The 16,778-nt window shown below is 36.5% G+C and overlaps 1 protein-coding gene across 1 annotated transcript in view; it reads left to right on the top strand.

Moving 5' to 3' along the window:
- Nucleotides 1–16,778, top strand: part of si:ch211-266g18.10 (titin) — a 41,332-nt gene that overhangs the window by 347 nt on the left and 24,207 nt on the right. Inside the window, exons 2-37 of the mRNA XM_059520060.1 lie at nucleotides 1,051–1,254; nucleotides 1,355–1,459; nucleotides 5,106–5,201; nucleotides 5,297–5,398; nucleotides 5,559–5,675; nucleotides 5,821–5,925; nucleotides 6,128–6,238; nucleotides 6,428–6,547; nucleotides 6,650–6,769; nucleotides 6,863–6,892; nucleotides 6,986–7,012; nucleotides 8,105–9,694; nucleotides 10,875–10,940; nucleotides 11,065–11,229; nucleotides 11,449–11,532; nucleotides 11,810–11,842; nucleotides 12,025–12,072; nucleotides 12,154–12,201; nucleotides 12,400–12,447; nucleotides 12,560–12,610; nucleotides 13,483–13,530; nucleotides 13,771–13,809; nucleotides 14,023–14,061; nucleotides 14,137–14,181; nucleotides 14,643–14,690; nucleotides 14,775–14,822; nucleotides 15,119–15,166; nucleotides 15,240–15,287; nucleotides 15,367–15,414; nucleotides 15,636–15,677; nucleotides 15,757–15,798; nucleotides 15,955–16,002; nucleotides 16,109–16,156; nucleotides 16,341–16,388; nucleotides 16,530–16,577; nucleotides 16,683–16,724. Coding sequence (XP_059376043.1) covers nucleotides 1,051–1,254; nucleotides 1,355–1,459; nucleotides 5,106–5,201; nucleotides 5,297–5,398; nucleotides 5,559–5,675; nucleotides 5,821–5,925; nucleotides 6,128–6,238; nucleotides 6,428–6,547; nucleotides 6,650–6,769; nucleotides 6,863–6,892; nucleotides 6,986–7,012; nucleotides 8,105–9,694; nucleotides 10,875–10,940; nucleotides 11,065–11,229; nucleotides 11,449–11,532; nucleotides 11,810–11,842; nucleotides 12,025–12,072; nucleotides 12,154–12,201; nucleotides 12,400–12,447; nucleotides 12,560–12,610; nucleotides 13,483–13,530; nucleotides 13,771–13,809; nucleotides 14,023–14,061; nucleotides 14,137–14,181; nucleotides 14,643–14,690; nucleotides 14,775–14,822; nucleotides 15,119–15,166; nucleotides 15,240–15,287; nucleotides 15,367–15,414; nucleotides 15,636–15,677; nucleotides 15,757–15,798; nucleotides 15,955–16,002; nucleotides 16,109–16,156; nucleotides 16,341–16,388; nucleotides 16,530–16,577; nucleotides 16,683–16,724 — 3,999 coding nt within the window. The remainder of the gene's footprint in view (nucleotides 1–1,050; nucleotides 1,255–1,354; nucleotides 1,460–5,105; nucleotides 5,202–5,296; nucleotides 5,399–5,558; nucleotides 5,676–5,820; nucleotides 5,926–6,127; nucleotides 6,239–6,427; nucleotides 6,548–6,649; nucleotides 6,770–6,862; nucleotides 6,893–6,985; nucleotides 7,013–8,104; nucleotides 9,695–10,874; nucleotides 10,941–11,064; nucleotides 11,230–11,448; nucleotides 11,533–11,809; nucleotides 11,843–12,024; nucleotides 12,073–12,153; nucleotides 12,202–12,399; nucleotides 12,448–12,559; nucleotides 12,611–13,482; nucleotides 13,531–13,770; nucleotides 13,810–14,022; nucleotides 14,062–14,136; nucleotides 14,182–14,642; nucleotides 14,691–14,774; nucleotides 14,823–15,118; nucleotides 15,167–15,239; nucleotides 15,288–15,366; nucleotides 15,415–15,635; nucleotides 15,678–15,756; nucleotides 15,799–15,954; nucleotides 16,003–16,108; nucleotides 16,157–16,340; nucleotides 16,389–16,529; nucleotides 16,578–16,682; nucleotides 16,725–16,778) is intronic.

Genomic DNA, 16,778 nt, shown 5'->3' with positions numbered 1-16,778 from the left:
ACAGACAAAAGTGTAAAAGTAGATGTCATGATATTTTATAACAATAGAATATTTGAAAAATAAAAGCTTGAATCACAATAAATGCTGTTGTGGTACCATATAATAAAGCTCAGTTGATCTATGTAGCCTATGTCACAAACAGATTTGAATCTGCTGAAACAAATGACATGTTGTACTTATAACATTTATGTATCTTAGAAAATTTGTACATGTTTTTGAGATTAATACAGAGAAGTCCATTATTAACTTAAAATCAATGCAATTAAATTTCTGTTCATCAAACTATCCTGAAAAAATAATGTGTCACAGTTTCCACAAAAAATGTTTTTAATATTGATGTTATTGATTAAATGTTATTTGAGCACCAAATCAGCATATATGATGACGATAGGATGATATATGATTTCTGAAGGATCATCATGTCACACTGAGTAGTAATGGCTGCTCAAAATCCAACTTTGCCATTACAGGAATAAACATTTTAAAATATATTAAATTATAAAACAGTTATTTTACATTGTAACAATATATCACAATATTACTGTTTTTATTGTAATTTTAATCAAATAAATGCAGCCTTGGTGAGCATAAGTAACTTCTTCCAAAAACATTCTAAGATACCGACCCCAATTTTTTAACTTGTCACATTTTGGTGAATCTAGCAAACGTGTTCAATATTTGCAATATTAAGACTTTGTTAATAATTAGCTTCTTTGTTTAGTTCATGAGGTCATTAAACTCAAGCAGCAGGGAGAAAATAACACAAGATGGAGAAGCAGTTTATTCTTGCAAGCGTGAAGTCAGTCATGCATCTTGCTTTTAATGCAAGAGAACAGCTGCAACAAATATCATGTTGTTATGGTGCTGTATTTATATAGAAATAAAGAACAATGTAGAAATATGGAAAGTAATTAGAATATATTAACACAAATAATAAAAAAGAGCTCAGTACTTTAGCTAACATCCTTTGAGTAACATTTTCCTCTTTTTTGACATGTAGAAGCAAGGTTTGCTATACTGGTATATGTGTAAATTAATCCGTATTTCCAGGTCCCGCAGTGAAGCCCATCTCTCCCACCGATGTAGATGCCCCGGCTAGGGTAGCGCACCCAGACTCACTTACAGCCCGGAGCCATGGAATTTTACGAATCATTAATCGCCCGGCACAATGGGTGGTCATCATCACACTTCTGATCTCTTGGTCAATAGCGGGTGTTGTCATGTTTGACTTTGTCAGTGACGATCAGATTGCAAGTAAGTTTTAAAAAGGCCTAATTAATTTTCACAGTTCCTGTTTTATTTACTCTTGTCCTGTTGTTGGATTTGTTTGGTTCACTCTGAATTGTTTTTATAGGCATCCAAGATTTCGGCTCTGATCCAGTGCTAGCAGTGAACAAAGCCACTGAAGTCATTGAAAACAGGATAAATCACATGAATGATATGTTTAATGATGCTCAAGGTGTGCTTTCTCAACACAATACGTTTATTTTAGTAGCTGAAAGTAATAAATAGCTTTAAAATATCATTATGCTTTTCTGTGCAATTACAATTAGCTACTAAATATTTCAGTCTTCAAAAAAGGTGGCAAAATGTATCATAGCTATACAAGTAGTCTAAACGACTAATGTGCTATATTTCAACTGTTCTGAAGTTATTCAGTAGTTTTGTGTGAAAAAACACCATCGTTATTCAAACAAATCTTAATATGCTGTGAGCTGTCTGCGACCGGATCATTGAATCTGTGAGTTGGACTCGAGAACTGGATCAATCCGATTTCCCCACAATTAAGACCGTATCAACTGATTCACAAAAAGATTCAACTCATAATGATTCATTCACAGGAGCGTGCCTGTGAGCTAAATATAAATTATTTTGATCTCTTTCTCACACAAAACTATTACGTGGCTTGGAATATAGCACAGGAGTATTATTGACCACTTTTTGATACAATGCTCTTTGTATTTTGTGAAAACCAGTTTAATTATAATTTAATATACTTGTGTTTTGTGGAAGAAAGGTGAGTAAATTAGAGGGTTACTCCACCCAAATATGACCCTCATGTCGTTACAAACCCGTAAGACCGCCGTTCATCTTCAGAACACAATGATGTATATTATAACTGATGTTATAATATACAAATACATTGTTTTCATTCAAATCAAAGCACAAATAAACATAGAAAAGGCTCAGGTTACTGATGTAACCTCTGTTCCCTGAGATAAGGGAACAAGCGGTGCATGAGACACTAAGATTAAAAACTCCTGTTTTACTTTGTACTGAAGCCTGCATAAACCAATGGCAATTTAGCCTGCCAGAAAGGGCAGAGCCGATCCTTATATAAGTCGGCTCAGAGCACCATTCATCAGATCATTTGACTGAAGTGACAGTCATCAATTTGCATGCAGTTTATGGTGCGGCAAGTGACGCAAAGCTTGTTCCCTTATCTCAGGAAAACCAAAGTTATGTCAGTAACCAGAGCATTTCCCGTTCTCTCCCATTGTATGAGATGTTAAGGGGAACGTATACAATCATGCCACGCTATGAGCAGATACAGGACATCCTGCTCTGCGAACCCAGTTATGGAGCACTAATAAGGAACTCTGAGGAGGCCATCCCTCTTGTGGAATGGATCAGATCCCCAGTGAGCTACGTATTCCACTTATTTGAAGGTTCCTGCTTTACTTATCATGCTAAAATAATTGGTCGATGTTGTTCTGGGAGCTGACATGCAATTAGAGACTCATTATGTACAACAACTTATGAACATGATAAAAAAAATTATTAGTCTTTTTAGCACTAATACCTGCCACGCTATGAGCAGATACAGGACATCCTGCTCTGTGAACCCAGTCCTGGAGCACTAATAAGGACCCCTGAGGAGGCCATCCCTCTTGTGGAATGGGTGCACATACCTATGGGGCACTGCAAGTTTTCTGAGGTGTAAGCCAAGGCTATCGCATCAATGATCCAGTGAGAAAGTCGCTGTTTTGTGGCCGGCAGTCATTTATGGCAGCCTCCAAAGCAAAGAAAAAGCATGTTCGGACCCAAGTCACCACCTGTAACGGGGAGCGCCAATCACCTGAGCTCTGAATGGATTTGAGAGAACTTTAGGAACATAATTCTTGGTTTTAGAATTATTCTACAGTCATTAAGCCCAAACTCAAGACGTGAGGTGGTGACTGACAGCACTTGCAAGTCACCCACTTGCTTAACTGATGCCAAGGCAAGGAGCAGGGCCATTTTAAGCGATAAGGGCCGCATATCGGCTGAACTGTGTGGCTCGATGAGGGGCCTTCTCAGGGCCTGGAGGACTATAGACAAGTCCCAAGAGGGCACAGGATGAGGGCAAGGAGGTTCCAGCTTCGATGCACCCATCAAGAACTCAGTGATCAGGCTGTTTCTGCCGATTGATTGGCAAGTTTCGAGAGAATAGTTTGCAACATTTGCACCAATGCATGCTGAAATTTTATCTTTAGGAAATTCGCTCTCTGGCTTGCTCTTCATGAGCCAGACGGCTGCAGGGAATCCTTGCTGTTTGGGCGTCTTCGATGGCAGCGAGCAGAGATGGAGCTTCTTCTTAGCTTCTTCTGAGCTTCTTCTTGGCTTCTTCCAGAGTCAGCGAAGAGATGGTCCTCATCAATAAAGGATAATGATTTGATAAATGGCACTCTGAGCCAACTTATATAAGGGTCAGCTCCGCCATTTCTGGTGGGCTAAAGCGCCATTGGTTTATGCAGCTACACAAATGTGAACAAATCAGGCTTTAGTACAGAGTAAAACAGGAGTTTTCCCCTTAGCGCGTCATGCAACGGGAGAGACCATTCGAGAGGGAAGGTATCGATGTGGTGCGGCTGAGACAGAACAGATTATGCTGTTTGCATTTAGTGGATACTCTCGAAAATGGTGCTACGGTGACACGGATGAGACGAATTGTTCTCCTACGTGGGACTCGAGACCGGCGGTGGGTCGCAGGTGTCACTGATTTGCCCAATCATTGCCGGCCTCACTCCTTGTTCCCACGTCCCTCGGCCCCGCCCCACTCGCCACATACCCCCATCGCCCCTCGCAGGCCGGGGGGTACCCTCGAGACTGCGCTCTACTCCCCCCCCCCTCCCTCCAGGGGGGACCGCTCACGGGAACCTGCGGGAATCTGGGGGTAGGACAGACGAGGCGAGAGAAAAGGAGATGGAAGGAGGAGCGACAGAGACGAGAGAGGGGAGAGAGAGAAAAAAAAAATTCCGGTTCCCAGACGCACTGCTGCTCGGCCCTCCACCGGCTGGGCGATCTCCTCCGCGGTGCCTGGCGGTGGCACTGGACGGCCCTCGGCGGACGGCATGACACCCCTCCGCCGCCCGGTGGACGGCGACGGCTCCTCCGGTTTTGGGCAGCCGGCAGGAGTCCCCCGTTCCCTGCTCCTCCGGATACCTTCAAGGAGGCAGCAGGCTCCGGCCCCCTGGCGAACGGCGCCGACTCCTCCGCTCCCTCACGGACGGCAGCCGTCCCTCCACATCGCGGGCGGTCGGCAGCTAGCTCGCCCATCCCCGGCAACTCACTCCAGCCCACCGCCTCGAGCATCCATGGCGTCATCCTCCTCGCCAGCTCTGTGGCACCGCGGATTCACCACAGCGGCGAGGGATCTTCAGCAGCGCGTCCCTCCTTCTCCCGGGTTTCGGCACCACTGTAATGATAAAAACTTCGTATTCATCTGAAAGAAGGAGGCGGGAACCGGCGGACAATCAACATGAAACTTTAATAACAAAATAAACACAAAACAGCGCACCAGCCCCTCACGGACGACTGGTGCGCTCAAATAAAAACCAAAACACAACTAAAAGCCCAGGCCTCGCTCCAGTTTTATATCCTTCCATCTCCTACGTGGGACTCGAGACTGGCGGTGGGTCGCAGGTGTCACTGATTTGCCCATTCATTGCCAGCCTCACTCCTGGTTCCCATGTCCCTCGGCCCCGCCCCACTCGCCACAGTGGAGTAACCTTTTAAGACAGAATTACAATTTTTGACTAAACCAGTCCTTTGAGAAGTAGCCTATTACATTTTGTTGACATACATAACTTGTTGCAAACTCTCTGCTTTTATTTGGAATACAGAGTACATCACTGAAATAATATTAAATCCAGTGGAAGTTATTAGTTCAGCTGCTGACTCATCTGTGTCTTATCTGTCAGGAATATTTAGTGCTGATGGTATGTACATATGTTCATTAATGGCATTTAAAAATAATTTATAAAACACTATTTAGTTTTGACTTGCATTATAATGTTGTTTTTCCTTCCAGTAGATTTAGGAATCACTGAAACAGTGAAATATGGGGGCACTGTATTGGATGAGGCTACAGAATGGATCAGATCGCCAGTGAGCTATGTATTCCATTTATTTGAAGGTACCTGCTTTACTAATCATGCTAAAATAATTGGTCGAGGTTGTTCTGGAAGCTGACATGCAATTAGAGACTCATTATGTACAATAACTTATGAACATGGTAAAAAGAAAGTATTAGTCTTATTAGCACTAATACCTGTTTAATGCTTTTTGTGCTTCAGACATACTGGATATAGTGGTTGCTCCAGTGGATATGGTCAGTGAAGCTCTTGTGCAAATTTTAAGTGGGATCAAGACTGTTATACTGTATATTTCCACAATGTTTGGAGGCACTGAAGGTACTGCAAAGCACCAACATTGTATATATACACTCACATAATCTATTTAATCTATATGTGTGCATGCATCTTGTCAATGATTCCCAAAATAAACACTGATCCTGTGTAATTGTCTGCTTTTTGGACTTATTTTAACACTTAACAGAGCACACAGGCATCACTGAAACAGTGAAACTTGGTGGCACTGTATTGGATGAGGTTACTGACCGGATTAGATTCCCAGTGGCCTACTTATTCCACTTATTTGAAGGTACCCACATTACAGAAATAATTGGCTGTTGTTGTTTTGCAGGCTGACAAGTAATCAAAGACTAATGTGCTCTAACTCAAGAAAATATTTCAATCACCATATGAAATTCCTGTGTATAAAGAAATAAGTCATTTGAGCATTTCAGTAAAACAGGATTTAAGCTGCTCACTGTTTTGTGTTTAATGCTTTACATGCTGTATAGATATCCTGGATGTAGCAATCATTTATCCAGCAGACATTGCCAGTGAAGCAGCTCTGCAAATTTTAAGCGGGATCAAGACCCTTTCTTCAACCATATTCGGGAACCTTGAAGGTATTTATTTCTTGCATCATTTTAGACATTCAGTGATATAATTCACACAGAGTTACTGCATTTTATTTGAATAAATGCAGCATTGGTCAGCATAAGAAACATTAAAAAAAATTGCAATGCCCCCAAACATTTGAAGGGTAGTGTATGTATATATATAAGTCAAATATATGCACCTTTTCAAAATTTCAGCTTGGTTTCCCAAAATAAGCACTGATCCTGCAGAGCTGACTGAAATAGTTGTAGAGGAGGCCACAGAAGTGAAGACCACCGTTTTTAATTACCTATCCAGTCTGTTTGCAGTGGATGAAGGTATTGTTCATTTATCAGCTCCAAACATTGTGTTTCATTTGTATTCAATATTTGATTAGTAAAGGAGTATTGAATTTTGTTATTTTATTTCATCTTTCCCAGGTGGTATTCCTGACATTAGCTTTGATCCCATGAAAGTTGTCACAGACACTGTTGAGGAGTTTGCTGACAGGAGGGATATGTTCTTGGCTTATCTCTCAAACATGCTCATGGAAGACAAAGGTATTCATCCCATCAAGTACAGTATATCATAAATGTATACTTGTGTATTAAAATACAGTTTTTTTTAACTATGCATGTCATTCTCTGTTTCAGATGACACACCGCAAGTGATAAGACGAAAAGGTTTGTGTCAATATTCATTCGTTCACTACTCAATACCTCTATTAAGAAATCATATAATATGTTAGTCTATCAATATTCCTAAATCTTCTCCAGGAGAATTTCTGCCCCCTATGGAAAAAGGTTAGTAAATGCACACTCTTTAATTTACATAAACGCTCTATATTAACACAAAACTAACTAGTACTCAAACCTCAAGCATATATAATACAAGATCTTAAATTTACTAAAATTATACCTTTTTGCTTTGTTGTTATCTCATAAATATGGTTATTTATGCACAGTTATGTTGTGTCTTACCCTGTTTCAGTCCATTTGATAATTAGGACATTTAGAAAACAGTGATAGAGGTTATGTAATATGGCACATGAAAAGGACCTGCATGACTGCATAATGGATGATTGTCGTTTTTTTGTCTGTACTATAGTGTTCATTTTAATGTCCTGCACTCTCCATCTCACACAGTACTGCCCATATTTCTTCACATTATGTAAAAATGTGTGCATTTAATTTCTCTAGAATGGTTTCAAAGAAGGTGCATGACATTTTTACCAAATACAAAAATAAAAAGTTTATGTCAAATGCATTTCTTGCTGTTTGTTTTTCCTGTCCCCTTATTGCAATGTAGTGCGATGGCTAACCTTCTCTGATACATTTGTCAGTTGATATTCTTCACAAACATACAGCATGTAGGCATTCTTACCACAGTTATGGCACATGTTACAAGAATATTGTGAATGTCACAATATTAATGCCCTGAGATTTTAAGCTGAGGTTGTGGAAAGAAATAAAGGGTTTAATTTCAGATTGCTGCATTCCTGATGCATAAAGTGTTTATTGAAAAATCTTCAAACAGCTCATACAGTAGAGAATTGTGCTAGCAAGGTCATTCCTGAACTGATCAAATGTATACACTGAATGCAGTGCAAGTCACTTTGGATAAAAGTGCACAAATGTACACAAAAGGTCTCAACGTCTCAGAGTCACAAAATATAACTTTGGGTTTTGATGAAACTGCTAAAAATGCTTCAACTGAAGTTTTTTGTCAGGGCGTAACATGTGCATACTGTTAAGGTCATCAGTGTGATTTAATTATGTGTTTCCAATCTGATCAAACTCTCGTGTTTCACACATAAATTGGTAAATGTGTTTTTATCTGTAAAATTAGCTCAGTTCTGTCATAAACCTGAAATGAAAAATGACTTCATGAAACAGTTGCAGAAATACTAGGCAAAACAGAGGACCCTGCCTATGCTGCCTACGCTGCTGTGAAATCCACAGACAGTACTAAACAGGAAATAAAAGAGGTAGAAGCTGCTAAAGATACAACTGAAAGAGCTCAAGATATTGTGGACGCTCCAAAGGAGGAAAGGAGGGTTGAAACGGCTTGGGACAGCTATGATGTCACCGTTGAAGACAATGAGGTTACCTACGATGTCATGGAGGAGGATAAAACTGCTGGAACAGTTGAAGCTATTGCAGATGTCACAAAGGAGGAACTTTCTGATATGGCAGAAGTGATAGCTGAGGAAGAAGCAACTGAAAAGGTTGAGGATATCTCAGATTTCGCAGAGGACAAATCAACTGAAATGACTGAATCTGATGAATCTGATGCTTCAGATATGAAAGACACTGACGATACCTCAGATGTTGTTACAGAGGAAGAAGAAGTTACTGAAACATCTGATATTCCAGAAGTAACAGATCACGAAATAGAAACAGAAAAGTTTGAAGATATCTCTGATTTTAAAGAGGACAAATCAGCTGAAATGACCTCTGATGCTGTTACAGAGGAGGAAATAATTATTAAAACAGCTGAAGATATTCCAGATGTTACAGAGAAGGACACATATGACATTCCAGAAGTCATAGATGAGGAATTAGCCACTGAAAAGGCTAATGATATCTTTGACTCCGTAGAGGATGAGTTAACTATGATGACCTCAGATGTGACAGAAGACACTGATTATACCTCGGATGTTGTTACAGAGGGAGAAGTTGATAAATCAGTTGAAGATATTGCAGATGTTACAGAGGATGAACCATCTGATATGCCAGAAGTCATTGACAATGATGATACCTCGGATCAAGATAGCTCTGCCGTTATAGAGGAGAAAGAATCAACTGAAACAATTGAAGAAGCAGCGATTGAAACCGCAGAAGGTACTTCCTATGTTACAACCAAAACTGAATTAGATAATACAGATGAAAATGAATTTCAGAAATATCCCAGGCTTACAAAGGAGGAGGAAGAACCTGAGGAAGAACCTGTTAAAGAGACTTCTGATTTCATAAGTAAGGAAGAAGAACCTGAGGCAGATGAAGATGCCAGCACCGAAGAAACAGCCGAAGAGTCAATAGAAAAAGAACAGCCACGTGAATTGGCTGAAGCTACTGTGACCATCTGTGTAAAGGAAAAGACTGAAGTAACAGAACTTGATGATCTTGAAGTGCTGGGTAAGGATGACATGAAAGTGGAAGGCAAGGAGGAGAATGTGGTGAATGCTGAAAAGGTCACAAAGAACCTGGAGAATGATCTAGATGAAGATGAGGTTGAGGTTTTAAAAGAGGAGACTAAAGATCAAACAATCTTTGGAACCACCGCTGGTGAAGATGGCCATGATGATGAAGAGGAGCTTGTCCTTTCTCCTGTCCAGCAGGACCTAACAAACAGAGATGATGAAAATAACAATAACAATGACAGGAAGAAAGATGCCATAAAAAGAGGCCTGAGCGGGAGAAAAACATCAAAGAGTCACTCCACTGAAACAGATGACCAAGAAGCTCACAAGCATCTTCATGAAGGTATAGAAACATTTTGTATCTTTAACAAATAGGGAAAAGTGTTAGTTCAGTTGACAGATGGCAACCAACATGTCAATAGATGATCTTAATAACAAATTATAATTCACTTACCATGGGAAAATTTATCACTAAATTAAGACTGTTCATTATTATTATTTTGTTCATTTAAATTAACAATTTAATAAAAGTAACTGCAGGATCTTAACATATAGCTAACAACCTAAAAATATGCTTTCATATTCCCCATATAATTGCATATTAAACCATAAATATTTATTCATTGTTTTTGTATAAATAACATTATATGTAATATAATTGACACTGTATTAATAGCACCAGCTATACAATAGTTCTAGACCAATAATTGTCCAAGCAGTGTTTGAATTCTTTGGGCCACAACTAAACTGTGTGTATAGGCCAAGTACAAATTTACTAATCAGGTGGCCATGATGCATCTGAATTGTCAGCTACTCCATATTAACTTTGTTTATAGAATATTACATAGTTGTAAGCTGTATATCGATAGGAAGCATATATATCTATACGTCACTGTGATTTTGCATCAGTTTTGAAGAACACTGTTATCACTCTTCTCTTACAATTTGGACTTGGATGAAGAACAAATTGATGGATGAAGATGAAGTTTCATTCACTGTTGCTTCTACTTCACCTCTGCTTCTGGAAAGAAAGATGCTTAAAAGAGGAGAAAGAACACAGCTGGAGGATTCTCTAAAGGACTCTGCTGCTGTACATGTTTCTATATACAGTATAAAACTAGAGAGAACTATTTGCTGTTATTGATCAATTACACATTGCACACTGTAAAAATGTTAGCATATTTTGTTCAATATGTTTTCTTAGCAAAAGTCCACAAAAATTGTGTTCGCTTTTATGTAATGTTAAATATATAGGTTTTTTTTCTTTTTGTGTGTGTGTGTGTGTGTGTGTGTGTAATTTGGAATTAAGATAATTAATTAATTTATCCATTATCCATTATTCAATTTAGTTTGCCATCTAACACAATGACATGGCTGAAAACCACTTTGCCGCTTTACAAGTACTATTAATGTTAAATTAACACACTTATAGTGCACTAATTCATGCTCTAATTTTCATTGTACATTAATCATGTGGATGTTAAAACATGTAACATTCATTTAACATTTACCCATGATTTCAGTTCTTGAACAAGTGAAAGAAGCCAAAGAGAAAAAAACTAGAGAGGAGATATACAAAATCATTCAAGGTGAATGGTTTCTGTTTTCTTCAGTGCTTGCACACCGTAAAATACTGTGCTTGTGCAGAATGAAAACTGCAGTTTAGGAGCAAAATGATAGAACTGTTACTCATTATCTTTTCTGTTCTTCCAGATATGAGGGAGAAGAAGGCTGATGGTGAAGAGGAGGAGATGACACTACAACAAATAAACATAACAGTAGAAAAAGTCAAGAAAAGAAAAGAACATGAGAAAAAGGAGATAGAAAAGGCTAAAAGAAAACAAAAATCCAAAGAGGACAAGACTGAAGAACCAACAAGTAAGACTGATAAAACATACTGAGCTTATCTGCTTAATGTAGGATATGTAATTTCTCTTTTTGCAAAAAGCTCAACATCCACATTTAGACTGTAGATTGCTGTGTTGCTCACGATGAAGGTTGAAGGTTACGTTCAAGACCTACAGTTGCTTATAGATGACATGTTAAAACCCAAAAAAAGATAATATATGTGTACTATGTATATGAAATGTGTTCTAGAAAAGGACACCAAGAAAAAACCTGACAAAAAGTTCAAGGTGACTAAAGTGGATGAGGAACCTCCTCTAAAAAAGAAGAAATCTGGTACATGACGCACTAATGCCAAAAATAGATAAATAAAGCTATGCTTGCTTATTGCACTGTCTGGGGGTTAGTGTACAGTGTACTATATATTTCAGCTTTAGTCCATTATAATGTTTGTTTTGATATTTTATTTTCTTGTAAAAAAAATATTACTACAGGAATTTTTATATGGACTCCCACATGATCAGTATGCATGTTTTACAAAGCTGTCTAAAAAAAACCTCACAACAAAATGTAAAATTACAAAATTCTAATGTATACAATTTTGTATGTGCAGGACCTGAGAAAAAGGTTAAACCAACTAAGAAAGGTATTCAACACATCCTGTTCATGGACAATATATTTCAATGTTGTTGTTGTTGTTTTTTTTTTTGTGGAAATAAAAAAAAATCCCACAAAGTCCACAAACAGTCCTAAATTTAATATGGCACAGTAGCCAAAACTGTGAAACAAAATTATGTATTCCAAATATTTTTTCTTACTGTATCATAGATGTTGAGATTGCCAAGGACAAAATTAAAGCAGCACATGTAAAGAAAGGTATGTATCTTGTGTGATAAGTTATGTTCTGTTTAGTAAACTCTGAATTAACAGGAAATAAATCTAATGCTTATTTTTCAGAAGCTGAAGTGGCCAAAAAAGAGACCAAATCAGCACCATCTAAGAAAGGTATTGTTTTATGAGTTCTTGCTTTACTTAGCACTTATAATAAAGCTAATTCATAATTAAAGCACATTATGTGTACACTACCTGTTTAAAGTTTGGGGTCTGTTAGACTATTAATTAAATAAATTAATACCTTTAAATGGATCCAATTTCACTGTATAGACTTTTATATTGTCTTAATTTTTCTCCACTCATTTGCAGAACCTGAAGTTACAAAAGAAAAGACCAAACCAGCTCGTACAAAGAAAGGTATCACAATGCATATTTAAAGTCCCATTTTAGATGCTTTCTTTCATTTAGAAATAAATCACATCCTGCAAAGAAAGTTAGTTTCATGTCTGAGGAATTCACATTTTTGTAGAAAAAGCTGAAGTTATCAAAGAAAAGGCAAAACAAGCTCCAAAAGAAAAAGGTATGCTTGTGCAAAGTTGTGTTTTTATCAGAGATAACATATTTTGTCTTTTAGTTGCTGAGGTTGTCAAGGGAAAAGCTAAGCCTGTAAAGAAATGTACTTTGTATTGTACACTGTAAAAAATGACCATGAATTTAACAGTAAAAGACTGAAAAAAAACAAACAAACAAAAAAACAAACAAACAAACAGTTAAAACCTGTTAAATCGTTAACGGTAAATTCCCCTACTTTATATGGTGAAAAACTGTAATGGACATTACTTGTAATCATACTGTAGTATACTGTTATTGAAAAAGTGAAAAAGACCATATAATTTACAGTGAATAACCGTAAACTGACATTCCCAGAATTTCTGCGTTACATTTCAAATTAGAATTTTTTTTTTTTTTTTGAAATAACTACTTATTAGTTTTGTATATTAGGGATGTGTTTTACACCTAATGTTGTTAAATGAAAATTTATGGCATTATTTCAGTTTCATGTGTGTCACCATGATGGTCTTTAGTGTTTGTTTGAATGACACTGTGCACCTTCTATATATGTTACTATTTAAAAGCTGCTTGAGATGGGCTTTGGTTCATCATGAGACTTTCTCATCACCGCCTGCATTTGGTGGTTATTAGTGTATTACAAAGGTACAAAACAGATTTCTGTATCTCAATAGGCTGGTATATGAAAATTATATCAGTTAATGAAAAACTTTAAACCTAAAATGTTGCTATTGTATTTTTTATGGTAAAATTCCAGCAACCACATCTTCTGGTTTGTACTGTACATTTTTTTTTTTTTTTTTTACAGTGTATGTATAACTATTTATGAAGCTTTGCATAAGTTAACAGATTATATGAACAGTTTGTTTCAAATATTTACAGAACCTCAGGTTATTAAAGAAAAGGTCCAGCCTGCACCTTCAAAGAAAGGTACAAAGCTTGCATTTTGGCTAAAATATGTGTTCTTTAAGTGTTAGAGATCCCTTTCTCAATAACTTTGGGGTTGATGATCACACTGTAACTTTCCTCACCTTGCTTATTCAGTTTTAAAATCCATATGGGCTAAGTGGATGATGCAAACCAAACAACATATTCAACTATTTTTTATTTTTTTGTAATACAACTGAAGATTTATTTAAATGTTTTACATCTTCTTGTTTCACATTACAGCTAAAGCTCCCAAGGAAAAAGCTAAACCCTTGAAGAAAGGTACGTTTTTCCCCCCTGTTTCTCTTCGAGTATTTTCTAATCAGTTTTATTGTATGATGTGATGTGATGTATGCCATGCATTGCTTCAATCTGAAGCTGCCAAAACAAAACTTTTAAAGCAAAAGTAGTTACTATATTTAAAATTTTAATGCTATGAAAAAGGTTTACTAAATATGAATTGAAAGTACATCCATTTTTTCATTATTGCAAAAGCTGAAGCCAAGGATAAACCACCAGCACCTGTTAAAAAAGGTAATTGTGTGCTGTTTACATTTATTTTTGAAGTAATCTTTGCTTATGTATGGTAATTATATTTACTTCTAGAAGCGGAACTCGCTGTCAAAAAAGCAAAACTTGTTCCTGTAAAGAAGGGTAAGACATTCCATAGACAATCAGTGCCATTTTAAACAAAATGCAGTGTTTTACTATGTGTCATAAACTGCTGATGTTGATGAAATTACAGAGACTGAGGTTCCCAAAGAGAAAGCCAAACCGGATTCCTCAAAGAAAGGTAAAAAGAGAAGGCAAAACCAGCTCTTTTAAGACTCCAAAGCCTACAAAATTGTAGCAGTTTAATTGTTGCATTTTAGCAGCTGAAGAGAAAGAAAAAATTTCATTGTATAGTGTGTTGTTGTTAATACAGCCTTGCTCTTACATACAGTACATAGATTCAAATGGAAATACCATGTCTTTTGTGATGACTTGTTACTGTTTATGTAAAAAAAAAAAAAAAATAAAGTTGAAGACAAAGAAAAACCAGCACCACAAAAGAAAGGTGCTTGAATTTTAAATATAGACAAACTTTTGTCTACTAAATTCAATTATTTATTCAGGGGCTAAAGCTCCCAGGGACAAAATTAAACCGGCCCTTTTGAAGAAAGGTAGGATGCACTTAAAGTAACAGAAATTCATTTAAAAGCAATTTTTATGCATGACATTAACTGAGCCTGCTGACTCATTTTCAGAGCCTGATGTTTCTAAGGAGAAAGAAACACCACCAACTGCGAAGAAAGGTAATATGGAAATATGTGGCCTTGATAATTTTTTTGTCAGTCTTATATATTATTTATTGAATATGTACCTATCTTCTATCTTTTTCAGAAGGGAAGCCAACAACTGCTCCTGTTAAAAAAGGTAATTAGTCATTTTCCTTTCTTAAATTTATATATGAGTGCATTATGCCACTCTTAAACCTACTTTTCCTTAAATTATAGAGCCTGCAGCTGCTGAAGAGAAAATCAAACAAAGATTTTAACTAGTCGTTATTCATAAATTCACTTTCTAATGCATGCAATTATGATCATTTCAGATACTGAAGCTGCTAAGGAGAAAGTGAAACCAGCCCCAGTTAAGAAAGGTACAGAATGATTTTATTGGACATATTTTTGCAATGTTAAAGATGCTAACTGCTTACATCCACTAATGTACAGAGCCTGAGGTTTCCAATGAAAAAGCCAAGCCAGAACCTTCAAAGAATGGTAAAATGATTGCAGTTGTTTTTATATTTCAACATGCATATCTTAAAATGGTTATTACAAATCATTGAATCTTGCACAGAGGCTGAAGCATTTGAAGAGAAGGCAAAACCAGCACCAGCTAAAAAAGGTATAGTTAGCTCATGCTTTGAATTTGAGAGGGTAGTGGTAGAAGATCCTGATAGTTAATTAATTTCATGAGATAGATTTTCTGAAATATAATCCTGTAAATGCAGGATAATAATGTGCAGGTTTGTTCGAATAGAAAATATAGAAAATAATTTACATTACTTAAGCATGTACATTAGATCTACATAAATATTTTAACAAGCAGTTTGACTTGATTTTTAGTGCCTGAAATTATAAAAGAGAAGGAGAAACCTCCAAAGAAAGGTAATAATTTTCAAATGTGAAAAGATGCAAAAGGTAATTTAAGAAATAAATGTTGATGTTAAACTTTTTATTCTTTTAGAAGCTGTAAAAGAAAAACCCAAACCTGCTTCTGTAAAGAAAGGTATTTATAACAAGTGTTTATTTCTGGCCAGTAACAAGTTAAAACTTTACCTGTTTATATCAAGACAAAGAGGGGATCTTTATTTATTTGTTTTATTTGAATATGAGCACATGAAACACCCCACTGAATATATTGCTGATTTTCCATTTTTCACAGAACCTGAAGTTCCAAAAGAAAAAGCAAAACCAGAACCTACCAAAAAAGGTTAACTGTCTATAAGTTTTTGAAGTGGTTCAGTGTTTTGAGCATTGTTTTGTTGTTGTTGTTGTTTTTTGTAAAAATATATTCTGTATAATATTATATATTTCAGAGGCAGATGTTGCCAAGGACAAACCTAAACCTGTTGCTGTGAAGAAAGGTATGGATAAGTCTGTGATTACAGTTTAATTGCTATACAACATTAAAAAGGAAAAGGAAATGTTAAACTGAACATGGAAATCTATGAGAATTACTTTAATAATTATTGAAATAATATTAATTCAATGTTAATATATTAAAAACAATTAGACATTCAAGCAATTCATAATCTGAATGTTTTGCAGAACCTGTTGCAGTTGAAAAGGCAAAACCTAAACCTGCACCAAGGAAAGGTATACAATTACTTAACAGTTTGTATGGCAAAATTACACTACATTTTTAGTTTTTCTAAGCATAGTTTCAGAGACTGAAGCTGCTATAAAGGCGTGTCTTTGCTGAACTATTTTAAAACTGAAATATCATTCTGTTTGTAGAACCTGAAGTAACCAAAGAGAAAGCTAAACCAGAACCTGCAAAGAAAGGTATCACATATGCAGTAAATGTTTACAAAATTTACTACCAGGCAAGACTAATATATGTCGTATTCCAAGCTTTTTTTTATGTTTCATAAATTCATTGTTTTGCAGAACCTGAGATAACCAAAGAAAAACCCAAGGCACCAAAGAAAGGTATGTAACATTATTTGTGAGAGCAATAATATTATATCAATATTTTCATGAAAT

Source organism: Carassius carassius, chromosome 32, assembly GCF_963082965.1.
Source record: "Carassius carassius chromosome 32, fCarCar2.1, whole genome shotgun sequence".
Classification (NCBI taxonomy): domain Eukaryota; kingdom Metazoa; phylum Chordata; class Actinopteri; order Cypriniformes; family Cyprinidae; genus Carassius; species Carassius carassius.
This window is presented reverse-complemented; position numbering and strand designations above follow the sequence as displayed.